We start from the raw sequence: 19,461 nt of genomic DNA, 5'->3' as shown, positions 1-19,461 counted from the left end.
ACAGCGGTTGAGATGGTCGTGCTGCAGGCGTGAAGTTCGACGGTAAAGTTCCATGGTTGGCGGCAATAATCTTGCTAAACGCTGAACGAGGTCGAGCGGCAGGAAGGGAGGCGAGATGATGCGATGGAAGTCGGGCGAAGTGCCTGATATGCATCCTTAAGGTGTCGACTTGAAGATACGTGTTGATGGGGTGGTCATGCGCGATGGCTATTGTTGCTGCCGTGGACGCACATCTGGGAAGACCAAGGCAAATTCGCAGAGCTTGAGCTTGTACAGATTGGAGGGCACGGAGGTTGGTCTTGCCGGTCCCACCCAGTACAGGTAAGCTATAGCGCAGGAGACCAAGGAACAGTGCGTTATAGAGTTGGAGCATCGCACTCACAGACGCACCCCATGACTTTCCCGCAAGAAATCTGAGCACGTGGGTTATCATGACTAATTTCCTTTTTAGGTAGGAGATATGAGTACTCCAGGAAAGGTCTCGATCGATTATCACTCCTAGAAAGCGGTGCGTCTTCTCGTAGGCAATTGGCTGTCCATTAATTCTGATAACGTACGGTTTCATTGCTTTACGCGTGAAAGCGACTATAGAGCACTTCTCGCAGGACAGCTCCAGACCTCGTGCTCGAAGATAACCTGATGTTAGTGTGGCCGCTTTTTGAAGTCTGGCGCGCACCTGAGGACGCGTCGCTCCTGATGACCAAATGCATATATCGTCTGCATAGATCGACACATGGACGGATTCCGGAAGGGTATGAACCAGATCGATGAGCACCAGGTTAAATAGAGTTGGGCTCAAGACTCCGCCTTGTGGTACGCCTCGGTAGGTGTTGCGTTGTGATGACGCACCGTCCTCTGTTTGCACAAAGAATGACCTGTCCTTCAAGAAGCTGGATATCCACCGAAATACAAGGCCGCCGAGGCCGACATCACCCAAGGCGTCCAGGATGGCTTGATGGGTTACGTTGTCATATGCGCCTTTAACATCCAGGAACATCGCCGCTGACAGTCTCCTGAGGCTTTTTTCGTGCTGAACAGACGAGACAAGATCTATGACGTTGTCTATAGAAGAGCATCCGCGTCGAAAGCCTGCCATAGCGTCAGGATATAACTTGTAATGTTCTAGATACCACTCTAGACGCGTCAGCACCATCCTCTCCATCACCTTTCCCAGACAACTGGCCAGAGCAATGGGACGATAAGACGCCACGTCTAGGGGTGATTTACCTGGCTTGAGCAAAGGCACAAGGCGGCTAGACTTCCATGCAGCTGGAACTTCTCCTTCACGCCATGAATTATTGTACACGTCTAGAAGTGCATGCCGGGCTGTGTGACCGAGGTTTCCAAGAGCTGTGTATGTCACCCCGTCAGGCCCAGGCGATGAGGAACGTCTGCACGCTGCCAACGCCGCCTGCAACTCCTCGATGGAAAACAAATTGTCCATACGAGAATCTCGCGAGATTGGAACATCACGGGGATCACGTGTAGCGAACGATGGCGGTAGACCAGCAACCTTGAAACAGAAGTCCTCCGCTACGTCGATCTCTCTGCGACCTTGATAGAGAGCCAGGCATTTGAAGGGGTGGCGTTGTTGCGGTGATGTTCGAAGACCACGCACTGTTCTCCAAATATGTGAGAGGGGTTTATGCGGATCAAGGGTATCACAGAAGGTTTTCCATCTTAGAGACTGCAGGGAGTTGATCCGACGCTGGATCTTCTTCTGTATGCGTCTCGCCTCCCTTAGGTCGTAGATGGACTTGGTGCGCCTGTACCTTCTTTCCGCGCGACGGCGGATTGCTCGAAGCCGCTCCAATTCTGCTTCGAATTCAGAAAATTTAGGAATAGGCCTAAAAGATCTTGTGGCTTCTTGAGCAGCGGCGTTAATTAGCTTCTCGATGTTGCCAGGCAGACAATTCTGGATCTCTTGGCTATTCTTCTCCATGAGCAACGTGTATTTAGGCCAGTCGATATGATGAAGAACTGTAGTAGAGTGTGACTTGCGTATGCCGTCGATTTTAACATATGTTGGGACGTGGTCACTACCATGCGTTTCGTTGTCCGTGAACCATTTTACACTGGCACTGAGGCATCTTGAAACAAAAGTCAAGTCCAGGCAGCTGCTGTATGTCAATCCCCGCAGAAAGGTGGGACTGCCATCATTTAGGCAGCAGAGCTCATGATCCGACGCGAAGGATAGTACACGTCTTCCTCGACAGTCCATCTTTAAGCTTCCCCATAGCGGATGATGCGCATTGAAGTCGCCGGTAATAACCCATGGTCCAGGTGTCGCTGTTAAAATTGTACTTAGCCTTGCGCTGTCAAATCGACTCGAAGGTGAAATGTAGGCACCTATGAGCGTGAGTGCGACGTTCTTGCATTTTATAGTCAAACACACATACTGATTGTCGTCATCAGGTGCCACTGGGTGTAAAACATATGTGAAATCACATCTGATATAAACGATGACTTTGCTGCGGTCGGTACAGGTGGCAGACATGAAAGCTTCATATCCTGATAGGCGGATGGCGCTCTCAACGTTTGGTTCACAAAGGACGATTATTGGAAATTTGTTCTTAAAAACAAACGGACGAAAGTCCGAAATGCGCGATTTAATGCCTCTGACATTCCATTGGAAGATAGACGCTTCCTTGACTTCTCTAAGGAACGAATGTAGAGGAGCAGCCATGGTGCTTCTCAAGACCGGACAGTACCGGATACAGGGCATCCAGTATTTGAAGTGCGCCTCGAGCCGCCGGAGTGTGTATGGCGGTCAGTAGTGCTCGTAGCGTGTTCATAAGGGCCCTTATCATGGTGACAACTTGTTTGTCGTTGTCTTGGTTGCTGCCAGAAGGTGAAGCATGATTCGGCGAGCGTGCTACATCTTGTCGCTCCGCTGGTGGATCTAGCCGTGGCAATGGCGGCCACTCCTCGCTTGAGGCAATGATATTGGAGACTTTCTGCTGAGGAATCTCATTGCTGCTATTGCTAGTTGTATGCGTAAGTTTCTGGACTGTCAGTGGACGCGGTGCATCCTTAGCAATAGCAGTGGGTTTCCTAGATCTCCGACGACGTGAGCGTCGACGTCGCACCTTAGCGGCAGCCTCCCTGTGCGAGGAACCATCCCTGACCATTTGCCTCAAGACTTTCGCCTCATTTTTCACATGTGGGCAATTCTTCGAAGTTGCATCGTGAGAGCCCTGACAATTGGCGCACTTTTGGTTTTCTGCACGACAGGCGTCGGAGCTGTGCGACCCAGAGCACCGTGAGCACACGGCAGCGTTTGTGCAAACCGCACTAACGTGCCCTATCCTTTGACATTTCCTGCACTGAAGCGGCTTTGGCACAAAAGGCCGTACAACGTGTCGGAAGTGACCGACCTTGACGTGGGACGGTAGGCTGTCTCCTTTGAAAGTTAACTTGACACACTTCGAGTTTCCCAGGCGACGGGCTTGCAATATGGCAATTCCCTCTGTCGCCGGCTTGATGAGTATATGCAGGTCACCATCGCTTATGGAATTATCTACGTCATACACAACACCGGCCGTAGAGTCGTGATGGTCTTGTTTATAGCAGCGTACGTTGATGCTATCCAGCACCTTAACGTTGCTCAGAATGTCTAGCGCGCTGCGGTTTGTGACATCTATAGCGAGGATGTTCTTACGGGCGTTGATCCTTATATCTTTGATCTGACCCGGAACAAGTGCCTCGAGCGATACAGATGTGGCTTGACGGTTGATCCGGTTTAGATTGTCGCTAGCAGCCACAGGCATATATAAAATGGTGAGGTCTGATGGCTTTCGCGTCGGGATCACAGTTGCCTTACTTGAGGAAGGAGACGTCCTGACGAGTCTTCTCTTTGCTTTGTGCTTCGCTACGGGCACGAAGTCGCTGTCATCCGAGGTTTCATCACTGGTTCCTGAGTAGATCACAGTGTCCTCGCTGTAGGTGTCACTCGGGCGACTAGACCGCTTTCTCGGTGCGGTCGCTGTTGACGTACAAGTACCAGGAACCTCTCCAGGCGACTCCACGTCCATCGCCGTAGTTAAGGGAGTGGCGTCTCCCACAAAGTAGCTTCAAATTCTCAGAGACAAAAAGACAGCGTTCCACACAGGACACTTCGTCGTCGTCTCCCCGAATTTTGACCAAACCATGTTTCTCTTCCACTACGGTCTGAAGTCTGTCCTAAATTATGACGCAACTCGTCTTGTGATCGAGGAAGTCCTGATGTTACAACGTCCTTATGCACTTGTCGTGTTGCATCATCAGCTGCTACATTCCCTGGGTCGTTCTAGTGGCCATGTATCCACTGGAACATTATTAAGGGAAGTTGTTAACTGCTTCTGTAGGCCCTTTTAGAGATTCGGTAACTAGCCCCGAGTTCTACGAGCTGATATTGACATTATCGAGATATAATAAGGTGTTGTCTAGATCACCTCACGGCTTCAAAATTCTGCGTTATGAGACGCGCCATCTTGAAAAGAGAGGAATACAGGAAGGCAGGGATGTTAACCAGTCAATAGTCTGGTTGGCTACCCTACGCTGGGGGATGGGAGGAGGGGAAGAGAGAGAAGGGAGAGAGAAGGTGTAGATACGTGTACGGACAGCACTTGAGTTAAAGCCACTAGCGCAAACCAGAAGTTGTGAAAAAACACAAAAGTGCCTTCGCTGTCTCCTGAGCCGATGATCGGTCGGGATGGCGCTCTAGTACTGTCTGTTCACTCAGAGGACGATCATCTAATTTCTTCAATGTGTTTGACAAAGATTGCCTTTGTGCTTGAAATTGAGGACAATGGCACAATGAGTGGTCAATGTTTTCCTCGCATCCGCAAACATCACATGCAGCACTATCAGCCATTCCAATTAGTGCTAAGTAGGCATTCGTGAAAGCAACTCCAAGCCATAACCGACACAGAAGAGGCGCTTCACGTCGGTGCAGACCGGCTGGAGGTCTGAGTTGGTGACTGGTTTAGTCTGTGCAGTCTTGTGCGCCTTGTACGTACGGTATTCCACTCTGCTAAGGAGATCGTGCGTGATAGAATGCCAAGTTGTCTCGCGGCGTCGGTCCTTGAGAGAGGAATGGGGAAGCAGTGGTCTTCTTGGTTTGACGTCCGAGCTGCCTTAGCGGCGCCATCATTTCCAATGATACCGCAGTGACCTGGTATCCACTGAAAAGAGATATCATGGCCTTTTTCTCTTAAGTGATGGACAAGTTCCACGATTTCGCACGTGAGCTGATCGTGAGTTCCATGTCGGAGAGACGACTGCACACATTGCAAGGCCGGCCGTGAATCGCAGAAGACTGCCCATTTTCTAGGACTTCCAGCATTTATCAGTTGAAGCACGTCGCGGAGAGCCGCGAGCTCTGCAGCTGTAAACGAAATGACATGGGAAGTCTTGAACTGCTTGGTTATTCTCATTGTTGGTATAACTACAGCGCCACCGGAACTGGTTGATGTAGTTGATCCATCAGTGTAGACGTGTGTGCAGTCGCTGCATTTCTCGTACAAGAGAAGTAAAGTTAGTTGCGTGAGCGATGATGACAAGTCCAACTTTTTCCGAAGTCCTGGGATTGTAATGTTCACTTGAGTACGGCGCATACACCATGGAGGAATGGAAGGCCTTGTCGCAGGTGTGTAAGCTGACCTGAAAGAGGCACGGTGCGCGAAGACAGTCGCACTGAATGTCCTGTGTGGCCTATCTTCTGGGAGACTTGCTAGGTGGTGGGTAGGGGTCCGGACGAAGTGTCTTATGTGCACACGCATTGTTTCAATGCTAATGTGCGTTCTGATAGTGGAATCGAGCGACTGCAATAACTTCAGTCGTTGACTCACTCCACGGTAGACCAAGACATATCTTGAGGGCTTGGGCTTGGATCCTTTGGATTATATTCAGGTTAGTTCCGCAGGTGTTGGACATGACCGGTAGGCTGTACCGCAGCAATACAATAAAGAGGACCCTGTATAGTTGCAGCATAGATTGTATTGGCACTCCCCAGGTCTTTCCTGCAAGGACCTTAAACATATGGCAAATTCCTGCCAGGCGTTTTTTCACATAATTCACATGAGGGGTCCAGGAGAGATTTTTGTCAATGATCACCCCCAAAAATTTGTGACTCGTGCTACACGAGATCAGTTGTCTGTCGACGGATATCACGTATGGAGGAGGAGGAGGAGGAGGAAAACGTTTATTGAGCTCTAGGAAATTTTGTGAATTTCGCGGAGCCAGATGGTGTCGTCCATCTTCTTGGCAATGGCCGTCTGCCCCTAGTCCAGGGCTCCGCTGGTTGCCGCTGCCAGCAGACATTGATTTCCTGGTAAATGCCACCACTTCGCACTTTTCGTATGATATATGAAGTCCTTGTTCTCGAAGGTAGGATGATGTTAAAGTGGCTGACTTCTGAAGCCGCGCGCGAAGGTGCAGTCGCGTCACAGCCGACGTCCCAATGCAAATGTCGTCGGCATAGATGGAGAGCCTAACGGTGCCTGGCAGGATGTCGGCGAGTCCAATGAGTGTTAGACTGAAGAGCGTTGGGCTGAGTACTCCGCCCTGCGGCACCCCAAGGTTACTGTAATGCTTGGAGGTCGGGTCATCCTCGGCAAGTACGAAAAATGATTTCTTATGTAGATAGCTACTTATCCAGAAATAGACTTTGCCGCCAAGTCCTACTGCCTCTAAGGCGTTGAAGATCGCTTCGTGCGTTACGTTGTCGTACGCTCCTTTAACATCCAAAAACAGGGCAGCAGATAATCGTTTGCAGGACTTCTGGTGCTCGGCGCACGTCACCAAGTCGATAACGTTGTCTGTGGAAGAACGGCCATGCCTCAAACCGGCCACCGCATCTGGATATACCTGGTAATGTTCGAGGTACTATTATAGCCGTGCTAGAACCATCCCCTCTATTAGTTTTCCGATGCAACTGGCAAGCGCAGTTGGTCGGTATGGTGCAATGTCTACAGGCGACTTGCCAGGCTTGAGCAGTGGAATTAGGCGACTGGTCTTCCATTCCTGGGGAACCATACCTGTCTGCCAGCAGCTGTTGAACAAGAGCAGGAGCACTTTCCGAGCCTCTTCGCCAAGATTACACAGGGCACGGTAGGTTATACCATCGGGTCCTGGTGAAGATGAACGCTTGCACAAGGCCAGTGCAGCTTCGAGCTCGTCCATGGAGAAAGGACTATCCATGCGAGGGTCGCGTGAAATCGGTGAGTGGTGGAGCGTCGATGTTCCAGCGAAACTTGTTTCGCCAGCAGTCCTCCTGCAGTTTGACGTCCGAGCTGCCTTATCGGCGTCATCATTTCCAATGATACCGCAATGACCTGGTATCCACTGAAAAGAGATATCATGGCCTTTTTCTCTTAAGTGATGGGCAAGTTCCACAATTTCGCGGCATTGTTGGTGAAGGGCCAGAGACTTAAAAGGGTGGCGCTGCTGAGGGGTTCCACGGAGACCACGAACAGTTCTCCATATGTGAGACAAAGGTTTTCGTGGATCTAAAGATTCGCAGAATTACTTCCATCTTTGCGATGCAAGTTTGTACATGCGACGCTGAATTTTCTTTTGAGTGCTTCTGGCCAACCTCAAGTCATGTACAGACTTCGTGCGCCTGTGTCTTCGCTCTGAACAGCGACGAATTGCACGAAGCTTCTCTAGCTCAATGTCGTATTCGGTGCGTGTATACGTTCTCAGAAGCGAATGTTTCGCAGCCTCTAGGGCACCCTTTATGATGTCTTCTAGGCTAGAGGACAAGTCATCACGACAGCCGTCTTCGACAATTGACTTGAACATTGGCCAGTCGATACATTGTGTGACGCCGGCTAACCTGGAGTCCGTCAAACCTTCAGCCCTAAGATAAGTGGGTAGGTGGTCACTTCCCCGTGTTTCAATATCCCGAAACCACCATACATTTCTTGTGAAGGAGCGTGAAACAAAGGTGAGGTCCAGGTAGCCACAGTAGGCAGTTCCACGCAGAAAGGTGGGGCTTCCATCATTTAACAAGTACAGTTCTTGTTCGGAGGCAAATGACACTGATCTTCTGCCTCTCGTGTTTATCTTAGAACTTCCCCAGATATGGTGGTGGGCATTAAAATCTCCAGTAATCACCAAAGGCTGCGAAGTCGCTGTCGTGATTCGCCGTAACCGCTTGCAGTCCAACAGACTTGAGGGCGATATGTAGGCTCCAATTAATGTGAAAGTGGGCTTGCTTTTCTTCACTGTCAGACATACGTATTGGTTTTCTTGGTCAGATGACACTGGATGATGGACATACGTAAGATCACGTCGTATGAATATGGTGATCTTGCTACATTCTCCGTGGGTGGCGGATATGAAACATTCATACCCGGACAGTCTGATGTTATCTGATGGGGGCTCGCAGATGACGATGACTGGGAACTTATTCGTGAACACAAACTGTCGAAAGTCCGACATGTGTGACTTCAGTCCTCTGGCATTCCACTGAAATATCGACGCGTTCCGAACTTCGTCACGAAACGACGGCTTGTGGATCTTGAAGGAAGTGTAAAAACACGGGGCGACCGATCTAGATACCAGTGCATATATTTCCTCGCAAAGTTTTTAATTGAGTTCGTAACATAGTGCGATACTGGAGTAGAATAGTGAACGGCATAGTGGATCGATTCTGACACCCGCATATAACATGCGTCCTGAAAAATGTTTTTGTGCGATAACATTACACAAGTTGAAACTGCCTTTGGCGATATATGGATGTATGTCCTCGACGCCTCCACTGACGTAGTGAGACCAGCGACGCGGCGGGCCAACAGGTCCTATAGCACAAGGCCGGTGCACTTCGATCCATGACGTCTTGCTATCATACTCGACTGCCATAGAATCAAATGGGCACGCTCCCGCGTAAAGCGCGGTGATTTTGACGTCACTCCTTTCGTCACGCCGGGCTCGGCAATGAAAAGTCTAAGTAGCATGACGGCATAAAGCAGAGTGCAGAGGCCTGCTATCTAGCACAGGCGTTGGGAGGGCGCACCATACGACGAGTCGCTGTCTGCAACATGCACTGGTCAGTGTGGCAGAGTTTATAATCAAGCAAATTCTGTGGATAATCATCGAATGATATGACCCCACAACGCTTCAGTCAATTTTGGGGACACGGAGTGGTGCGCGATGGAGAAATCAAAGAGGACGAGAAATTTCATGCGTGGGTTCACCCCAGAAACACGAACACTCGGAACTACTTATCAATCGACGATTTGCCGTCTATCGAATGATAAGAAAGCACCAAAGGTAACGCATCACAGTTGCTCAAGAGTAGTATGTGGACTTGCAAGCTTAGTTCTCCATGCCTTCGAAAATTGCCGAGAGTCAATTGGTTTCAAGAGGCTGATGAAACAGGTGTGGAAATACGCAAAAAAAAACAACAACAACAGATATCGCAATTTATTAATTAGAATGCCTATAGTGTGTAGAATTTGTGTATTATACGGTATTCTTGGGCATGCCGATTATTTCTGAATGTTGCTATTTCAAACCTTAGGCAGATATCAAGCATTCGCGATATATAAATCAATGAGTTATGTTTGGTTGCTTTATGAAGTCTAATTTGTCGAAATAAAAGCTCGAGGCTTGCCGCATCGGGATATCTGTTTTTATGACAAAGTTACGGAGATGTCAATTTATTGCGCCTGTTTCCTAATATTTCAATTTTTGGTAGTTTTTAAAGTTCAGTACATAAAGAAAGAAACCTTCTCCCAGCAGTGAGTAGAATTTCAGATTTTCTTTTCAATGCAGCTCGCTTGAGCCAAATCGGTAAATGGTGGCGCAATGAGAAGGATTTCTGCATTTCACGTTTTATTTTAATATAGGCCGTAAGGGCTGGATACTCCTCCTAAGCGGCCTGCCTGTATACAGGCGATGGTATATAGTACTTACAACGCGCTTGATGATTTGTACAAGTGCACGTACGCGGGTATGCGCGTGCATCGCTCGCTAAAAAGTGTCCTTCAAAACTGCCTTGTCCACATTAGTGTGCCTTGCGGGGAGAAGTCGCATTCTCGCGTTCCCTTCGCTTCACAAAAACAGGGGTTCGTGAAAGTTCGCTTTTTAACACCAAGAAGCCTCATGGGGAGAAGCCCAACTGCCGTGTTTAGTTCGCTTCATACAAAAGAAAGTATTCGTCGAAGTTGGCTGCTCCACATTATTGCGAGTTATGAGGAGAAGCTTAACTGCCGCATTCCCGCCGATTCAGAGACAAAAAGTAAGTGTTCGCCGAAGTTGACTTCTGGAAATGTAGAAGCGATGAGGGGAAAAGCTCGACCCGCTCGTTTTCTTCGCTTGAGAAGCTTTAGCAAAATGTTAACGTCTGAAAAAGAGCATTACTATGGAAAGAAAAGATAATATTTGCCATTTTTTAACGATCGATGAACAAAGGCTTATCAGCTGGCATCGATCCTGATGCGGAGATAGCGAGCTCAACCGCAGCACGCAACGGGCAGCTTGATAAGTCTTCTTGTCAGGCTATAATTGGTTCATTAAGCTCGAGGGAGGATGTAGTGCAACATAGACAACGGCGTACCAAGTGATAGACACGGACAGGTGCAAGGCGGGGAGCGTCGTAGGGGCCGTTCAAAATTCAGAATAGAGCCGTTCAGAATAGAGTGTTTCTGTTGGGGCGCTCCAAGTTTCTGGGAATACTGTACTGCCTTCGTCGCTTAATTCGCTCCTGGTGCCTTTAGGCTCCGGAGAAGCTAGGAGGGAGCGTCACGGGGTTAAATTGCGGCGAAAGAAAGCATTACCGTAGTGCATTAATATAGCTGAAAGCATTACTATAGCAATACATCACTATAGAGCCCCCGATCATCGCACTCTAGCCGCGTTCTTGCAAAAAGACAACGGGTGTCGAAAAGACACTGTGTGAATGCTGCACTCGCGCGTTCCAACGCAGAGTATAACTGCTCAACGTTACAAGAAACGACTCAAGTTGCGGAAGCATATGGGGCGAAAATATGCACAGAGCGACTGGCAAAACACCCAAACAAGTACGCGTCGATTGAAACTTTCCGGCCACCGAACATACTCGGCCCAGCGCAGCCGAAAATCAGAGGTCACGTCTTGTGGAGGCGCAGGAAAAGCGGAGGCTTCACGGTAAAATGGTTTGTGAAGGTTATCTCCGCGACGTCACGCGCTCTCCTAGTCATATATATATATATATTGCTTTCTAATAAAGAGATTTGTCATTGCAACATATCCTAGATTTCTTGAAACTGTGCGCTACATCCCAAAACGAGGGGTGAAAAATTGCTTGCGAAATATATAAATACGATCGCATGGCAGCCAAAGCAGTACCATGCGGAGTTATAGGTACCGAAAAGCGGTTTAGTGGTGGTGGTGGTGGTGGTGATGTTGAAGCAGGCGGGGTTAGCCTGGCATACATAGCCAGCAATTGTTCCGCCTGATCCTCCTTCGAGTTGAGATCAGGGGTGTGTCACCAGGTGTCGATGAGCCCCGTGTCTCGCAGGAAGGCTATCAGCAGTCGTTGCGCTCTCTTCCTGAATGCCGCGGGCCCTTCGGGGAAAACAACGTCTTCAAAGGTCCTGTGCGTGAGACCGCTTTCTTGTAAGTTGTCGACCATCGCTTTGTCGACCAGCGCTTTAATATTACAACAAATCCACGAAATTCATTTGCGTTTCTATTACTTGTAAATTATATATGCTTGTTGCAGAATTACTTAACGTAGAGTGACATATTGATTTAAGGTACACCAAAAGGTACACCAAAACAGGTACACCAAAAGAACAGGTACACCAAAAGCATGCGTATCGCGACGCAATCTGTATATCATAGTTCTCACATTTACTACTGGACCTAAGGTTTACTTATAGAGAATAATTTATTTGCTTACAGTTAACCAGCTAACGAACAATATTATCTAGCCGAGTGTTCGAGACTGAGCTAATATTTGCATCCTGTTTTTTTTTCTGTTCTGTCATAATTAGGTTACTATGAAGAGATTGAAGTAAAATACCTCAGCTACTGCGTTTCTTTTTGTAATACAGCAAAAAAAGTTTGAAAACTGATAATTACAATAGATATAATAAAGATAATATCGGTGCGAAGTGGCTATATGTTTTTCGAATTCGCTGAATTACAAGCAGAGTAACTCGATCATTCCAGTTACCCTGCAGGTCCTAACTTTGTAAGGTAAAGTTTTTTTTTTCGTTTCTGGATCTACGGAGAGTATTGGGCTAAGGAGAGAATTGGCCTAAGGAGAGAATTGCGCTAACGTTAGCTTGTCTGAGATCTTTTTTGTCACTGCTTCATTGCGCATACAACAATTTAAATGACGTTTATGTTTTGAGCTATGATTTGCAAAACAATTGCTTTGCTCTTAATCAATCTATGAAATTTAAATAATCAGAGAAAACATTATCAAGTGACAATGCCTCAAAATTTATTCCATTGGCTTAGGCAACTATGTCGTTGTTTAAAATATGAGGCAATCGTTTGACAGCCTCTCGCGACCCACACAGTCACGATGATATATGTGCATGCAAACTCTCAGTGTAAACGAGATACCTCGCTGTGCGAGGTCATTAACTACTGCAACTGAAAAACAAATATTTAAGACGCCGAGCTCTCGCAGCGCACATTTATAACCCCCTAGAGGAAAACAATACCCTGAGAATTTCTTATTGGGCCCCTTCCTATCGCCGCTCCATCAACAATGCACATAATTATGCCTGTAGTGTGTTTGATTGTGAATGAATCGCACTTGTTTCCATGGGCCCGTGGGAAACGAAATGTCCGCTGGAATAATTTGTTTGTTTGCATGCGTAGTTACACTACTCCCTCGGAGCCTACCTTGTTTCACAGATGCCGATCTTGTAGAAGCAGCACTTCAACTATTTTTCCTTCTTTCCTGCTAGAATAACATGTTAGACGTGTAGGCAAGCTATCCTCACCACTCTCCTGTAGGAATTCACTCTGGGTATACATAACCTCGCCTATTCTCCCATCTCTCCTATCCAATCGTACTTCCACCCAGTTGGGTTAGCGGTGGCATTTATCTAGAGGATCCACCTAAGCGAGTGAGCGTTAGGACAGTAACATAAAAAAAAAAACAAATTTCAACTGCGCACCCAGCTGCGAAGTGCAGCAGGTTGTCGCAGAACAGACTGCCATCTTCTCTTGACCAACTTCTATTCAATGCACACTGTCGCCTTCATCCGCTACGGTGTTTCCGATATACATGCAAAGGCTGCGCCACTCTGACAGTCTGCGTGACGCACAAAACATCGCACAAATTTTCAGGTGGTGGTCTTGCGAGGGAGCTCAGTGGACAGCACTTCCATCACGGAACTGTATATTGTGGCCCTCAGAGGCGCGGTGCTTTGTCTGCACGTCTCAGTAGTGGCGGTGGCGCAGAATGTTTTTTTTTTCTTCACCAGGTGATGATAGGCCGAGGGTGAACTTAAAAATGAGGAGGTTAACGGCAGTTATGGCGTAACAGAACTGACAGATGAACAAATGAATATAACAGAAAAGGGGGTAACGTAGAGGAATTCGCGATGGAGACAAAACGATAGCTATTCGCACGTGAATGGTTCCAACATTACGCAGACATGCTGTCACTGATAGGAAAGCAGCTATGGAAGAATGCTTGACAACACTTTCAGCGACGAGCATGGTTTCGCTTTGTGGCCATCCGCTCATTATACCGCGAATACGAAATCACTGTTTAATAACTCTGAATCGTGCGTGTAGCTCATGCCGCACTGAAATGATGTGTGAAGGGTCAGAAAGCACTTGCGAAAAAAAAAAAACAATATAAGAAATCCGCAGCCATGGTATACATAAACACAAATGGCCAGTGACCATTCGGTGTACATTATGCCATATGAATGTTGCATTCCTTTAATTTTATGATATTTCACTTTATTTTATCATCATGCGGCTTCTTTTCATCGATATGGAATAGTCCGACCAAATCACGTCGTAGCTAACAGTCCTGTCCTCACTGTCGTTTTTTTATTAGAAGACTCGAGTCGTCATCTTCCACAATTTCTCTGAGAAGAGGCATCGCTAGTTGTGTAATAATCAACCATTCAATTTCCGATTGAAGAAACCATATCTCATGTACGAATGACATTGTTTATTGAGCACACGTCAAAACAAAAAACAAGAAAATACAACCAAGGTTCACAACAACGGAAAGCTGTTGTTTTTCCATAGCAGCGGCGCGTAGTTGGAGCGAGGCACTTAGTGGGTGGCGATGACAAGGTGACTCGGCAAGTCGGGACAAACACTCATGAGCGACCCGCGTGTGGAGCATTGAGTGCGCCAAACCGGCGAGTTGATGAAGAGGTTCTGAACTAGGAACGGAAGATAGATGCTGCAAGAGATCTCGCTTGGAAGGGTAAACACACTTCCCAGACGAGAAGCCGTAGACCAGCGGCTGCACCGACCAGCTTCCATAGCGAAGGCGATATAAAAAAAAAATAAAGATAAATCGAAACAGCAAGGCACCCATCACAGAAGACGATTACCCTGTGGTGTCACTTGAGGCAGCGGCAACTTTAATCTCAACGAGGTGATATCGAGTTGTACAAAAGAAGACGACATGATACAGAGGGACCAACAAGGACATTACGAACACCTACCCGACGCAACAGATACACATAGACGACCACAAAAAAAAAAAAAAAATACACGAACAAAGCACAGAAACAACGAGACACAGCGGGAGGGGGTCGACAGGGAAGGAGGAAGAAAAATTTACAACGCCCGCTCGGCACACCGCGTGCGAGCCATAACACGGGCGTCGGGTATATATATATTTTTTTCCGTAGCCGTTATACACGGAGTCACACACAGGAAGCGGAGGTGGTCAGTGGGGAAGCTTGCTCAAGGCAACCTAGCCCCTGAGGCGGTTGGGCTCGTTGGCGATGGCGGCCTCGGGTCCCGGCAGGGCGCTCGACTGAATCACGACGTCGGCGGGGTTCTTGGACTCAGTGCCCTGCTCGTTGGTGACGACCTCGGCGCGGTAGCCGTTCTCGTCGGCCGTGTAGGTCACGGTACGAGTGCGGCCGTCGGCCAGCGAGAGGGTGTAGCGGCCCTGCACTCGTCCGCTGCCATCGCCGCTCTCTTCGTGCGTGTGCGTGCCCTCGGCGTCCTGGTTAGCGTAGTTGAAGGAGTACGGGATCGGCGGGTAGTTCTCCACCGGCGCGAAGCCCCGCTGTGCGGCCTGCGTTCAGAGGAGGAAGTTTGAGGCGAAGAGCTTGAGGCGAACTTTGAGCCCCCTACAGGGTTCGTTCACGCCGCGCTCGCATCGAACCGAATCCGCGTTTCACCTTGTCTAGAATAGATAGAGCATGCAGTACGGGAATGGCAGAGCGAGTGTTAGCCAGAGCAAGTGCTCGGTTGGCTGCCTTGTACCGTGGGAAAAGGTAAGAAGGGTGAGCAGAAAGGAAAAGAATATGGGAAAGGATGATATGAGGCAGAATGTAGATCCTGCCGCGTGGCCTGAAAGCCCTAAAACAATGCAGCGGCACCTTCAGTGCCACTCGTGTGGACATAGGTTTTGGCCAGAGTCCTGAAAATGTTCAGCAGATGACAAGACAACCACGTTGCTACGTAAACAACCAAGTAGCTTGTTCCTGAATACAGTATACTGAACTCAGTATACGATTAAGCCTGTATGAGGTCCTGCTTATTATGAAACAATTTGGTGATGAAGGCCGACAGAGAAATGCGTTTGCTTTGTGTAATGACCTACAGCTTCATTATGCAGTTACAAGCTTTGCGTTGCTTGCAACTTATTTCTTGAGGTTCTTCGGTCAAGATTGCTTGCCCAAGGCGGCGCCGTCTTACGTGCCGTAACCGAGAAAGTCCACTGGTTAGTACCGTAACAAATGCTGCAGCCGGTTTCATGACTATTGCATATTCACACTGTTCCATATTAATGCCGCGGCGCTCACTGGTATGGCATACCTGTGACTGTCGCTGCTAGAAAGCGCGCAACTTCCCAGATTTACTGCTGACGTAAGTCCTTGGCTTTCCTGTCTTCATATTAGGTTCTCACGCGTCGTTTGAAGCCAATGTACTGTCGAGTATTGAAATGAGATATTCCTCGGCATAGTTAAATAGGACATTGCTGCACTGACTAGTAATGTTTCACTAATTGTGGCGCAGGAAAGCCAAGTAAAGCTGGTTGCTTTCGAACAGCTTCGCGCCATTATTGAAGTCCATGATACTGCTTATACGTTGCGTCGTTCTAGGTGACCATCGTTTCTGTCTATGTTCCTTTTACACATCTTTATCTGGAAATACTATTTATTGAGTTTATACATCGATTGTCAAGCGGGCTCTCCGTTCTCAAGCGGGATCGAACAAAGTTTAAAGTCCAAAAGGGACATACATTAAATTTGACGTCGAAAGAGGGACCGCAACAGATCGTATTTAAGCGTATGGAAGAAGGGAAATTGTATATCGTGGCTTCTAATGAACTGGTTTTCGTGAGCTTGCTTGAATTTACGAGTTGGGGTCTACACACAGTTGGGAGCAGATTATTTCTTGAAACCCTCGAAGTTAAAAAAAAATGCTGAAAGTCAGAACATTTCATAAATGTGAAGCATCAGCTTGCAACTCAATAACTCTGCGATGATAACATACATCAGAACACTGTACGATACACCAGTCAGGGTGTACAAAACGCACAACATGGCCACATTATGCACTGCAATGAAACATGCCACCAGTTCTTGAGCTGGGCTTTTGAAAAACATGTGCAAGCAATGTAGCGTTTCCATGTGAGCTGTGGAGTAAAATATCATAGTTGCGCGCTTCAAGTGATCTAACTGGTAAAGCTTACAGAATTGCAATGCCTCTTTTCGACGTGGAGTTCTAAACCTGTTGGTTCAATATTCTGAGAATTCACGAAATTGCAGCAAATTTTTAGAGAGCAGTTGAAGCCTTAAATCGTTCATCTGCTCCCCAAAATACCGTAGAAGTTCAGTTTCTCTGTTTAAGGCAACACATTTAGATAAAACCGGTTCATCTGTTACCTAGGTAACCTCTGTTTGCTGTTTCACTTCTATATTAATAAAGAAATCGCAATTCGCACTGAGTGAAAGCCTCTCTATAACGACCCGCGGTGGTGTGTCTCTCGCAGCGTGCTTCAGATTTCGAGAATTGAAGAGTTGCAGCGAAGTGCCGCAGCCTTGCCGAGAATACTATGACCGGCTTCAGCTTATGTGTCTCGAACTGTACCGCCGCATACTCTAAGCTCTTAGGCTTACAGACTTGGCATATTCTTGCAGACTCTAATTATTTTGTTTAGTGATGCTTTATAGCGTATTTCAGTCTCATTGAATCTCATTGCTTTCTGGCATACGCGCATCACGAAGGACATTGAGAGAGAACTTACGGCAACGCAGATGCAGGCCAGAAGGATAACGAGCTGAAAAAAAAAAGAGAAAAGAAAAAAGAAATGGAAGGAACATTAGAAACACCCATTCACAAATTTTCGCACAAGAATATCGCTAGAGCGTTAAACGGACACACACAAAAGAATTAACGCCAAATAAAGCTTAAAGCTAAAAGTATCAAACAGACACTAAGTTAGTTTGTACACGTAAATTACTCAGCTTAGGACCTGTATTTGTGCGTCTGACGGAGAAAGCTCGACTACTGCAGGACAAAACGAAGCCCGAAATTCAGCACCTTGAGTTTCGCGCCTATACCTCCGCGCCGGCACGTCAGTGTTACGTCACCGAGTTCAAAGTATTTTCTCGTACGTGGGCGTTTTAGCGCATCAAAAGTTCTCGAAACATTCTACGTTCACTGTATTGTTCCTTTGGAATACATTGTAGTATTTTTTTATGCCGATAAGCAGTTGTCTAGACCCGAATAGACTCTGCTAAAATCTATGACGTCACGATTGGGGAACTTCGGAGCCGCTTGGCCACCCGTCGATCGTTTTTGCTTCCTTTGCTGGTTCGACAACCCTCCTTTCACGATTTGACTACTACGAAAGCGTAATTAACTAAAACAAATAACTTCGTAATCCACTGTAGTGTTTCTTCAAAGAACATCGAGGTTTACGTCAACATTTAGGTGCATCTAATAATGCTCGCATAACTTGTAATGAGCATACGTATAAATCACGAAAGCGGTTCGCGGCAATAGGAAAGTTCTGAGCGGCTAATATAATAACAAGAAAGTGAGATGCCGACAGCCCTACCGTGCAAATTTCTATCGAAAGAAAATATATGAAGCCAAAGCATTCACATGAAGAGTTCGACAGTAGTTAAATGTAGTACTGCAGTATCTATACAAAGGGTAGGCGGTGCACATGTCGACGATAGAACCAGCTCGTTGCAAATGAAATGTAAGAAACAACGTGAGAACTTCCCGACTGCAGAAAAAAAAGATATGCCCGGATAATATAGAGACGATAAACTGGAGCCCAACGAACTCAATATCATCATACTTCGACTGTAATAGCGTAGGTTTAAACATTGGGACTATGGCTATGGTAAAATTAAGTTGAACCGACTGACTGAGAAAATAGAGGATGTATCACAGAATAAACTACAGTGCTTTAAATTTTTCGATGGCGGGAGTGGGAAGCTGAATCGGGCCAAGAAAAAAAAAAGAACTTCTGAGACATTACTGTATTGACATTTGAACCGAAGTGTTCGGAAAGAGTTATTAAAACACGTAGGTCAAAAGAGGCGTGGGGGGTCAGAGACAATTAGAAGCGAATACAACCGTAAGCGAGCTTCATGACAAAGGGCTTAATTGACCGGCAGCTTCTCATGCGCGGCTTGTGACAATGGACACGTGAGGAGATTGCGTGGGAGAGGAGGATTGGGCTGGCAAGAAAAGTTGGCCCGCAATTCCAAGTACATGCGGCCGGTCACGCAGAAAAGTGAAATCACGTGGCGCACGGGGCGGGAAATCCATGGAACCGCGTCTGAAGCCGGCACGGGTGTAGTGGTGCTTTGCCCAGCATGCACTCACCTTTTGCATGATGGCGGTTAGTTGGTGAAGTTGTCCGGAGCACTTGTTGGCGGGCACTACTACTGCTGGGGACGCGAGTCGCGGATGGGTCTCCCAGCCCGGCTCATCTCCGTTCTTATAGCACTCTCAGCCGGCCAGCCATCGCCCTTTCCACCGCCAATCAGCTTCCGCTGTCCTACATCGCGCAGCACCTCCGTCGCCGGCCTTAGACCGAGCGCGCAAGCCAGCACAGACGTTACACGACCGCGTGCAGAGAGCCGCTAACCTTAGGTGTTCCCCCCCCCACCAACAAACCACCACCCCTCGCTTCCTCCCTCGCGCCCGCTGCGCTCGCTTCACCTTTCTCCGCGGAAAAGCCCTTTCTCCGCCGCTGCCGCAACTCATCCTCCTTTCGGCGGCGAGCGAAGCGACACACCGCCACCATCCACTATAAACGCGTTTCTTCTTCTGCGGCCGTCGCAACAGCCA

General features: G+C 47.7%; 1 protein-coding gene across 1 annotated transcript; it reads right to left on the bottom strand.

The window, feature by feature from the left end:
• Positions 1–14,102: 14,102 nt before the first annotated feature.
• On the bottom strand, positions 14,103–19,247 carry LOC126521474 (cuticle protein 10.9-like). The gene is made up of 3 exons (XM_050170180.3): positions 18,994–19,247; positions 17,396–17,428; positions 14,103–15,214 (listed from the first exon to the last, which is right to left on the bottom strand). The coding sequence occupies exons 1-3, from the start codon at positions 19,000–19,002 to the stop codon at positions 14,885–14,887; spliced, it is 372 nt and encodes a 123-aa protein (XP_050026137.1). The 5' UTR covers positions 19,003–19,247; the 3' UTR covers positions 14,103–14,884.
• Positions 19,248–19,461: the final 214 nt, after the last annotated feature.

The sequence above is a fragment of the Dermacentor andersoni genome, chromosome 6, assembly GCF_023375885.2.
Source record: "Dermacentor andersoni chromosome 6, qqDerAnde1_hic_scaffold, whole genome shotgun sequence".
NCBI lineage: Eukaryota > Metazoa > Arthropoda > Arachnida > Ixodida > Ixodidae > Dermacentor > Dermacentor andersoni.
The sequence above is the reverse complement of the archived record's forward strand: the minus strand, read 5'-3'. Positions and strand labels throughout refer to the sequence as shown.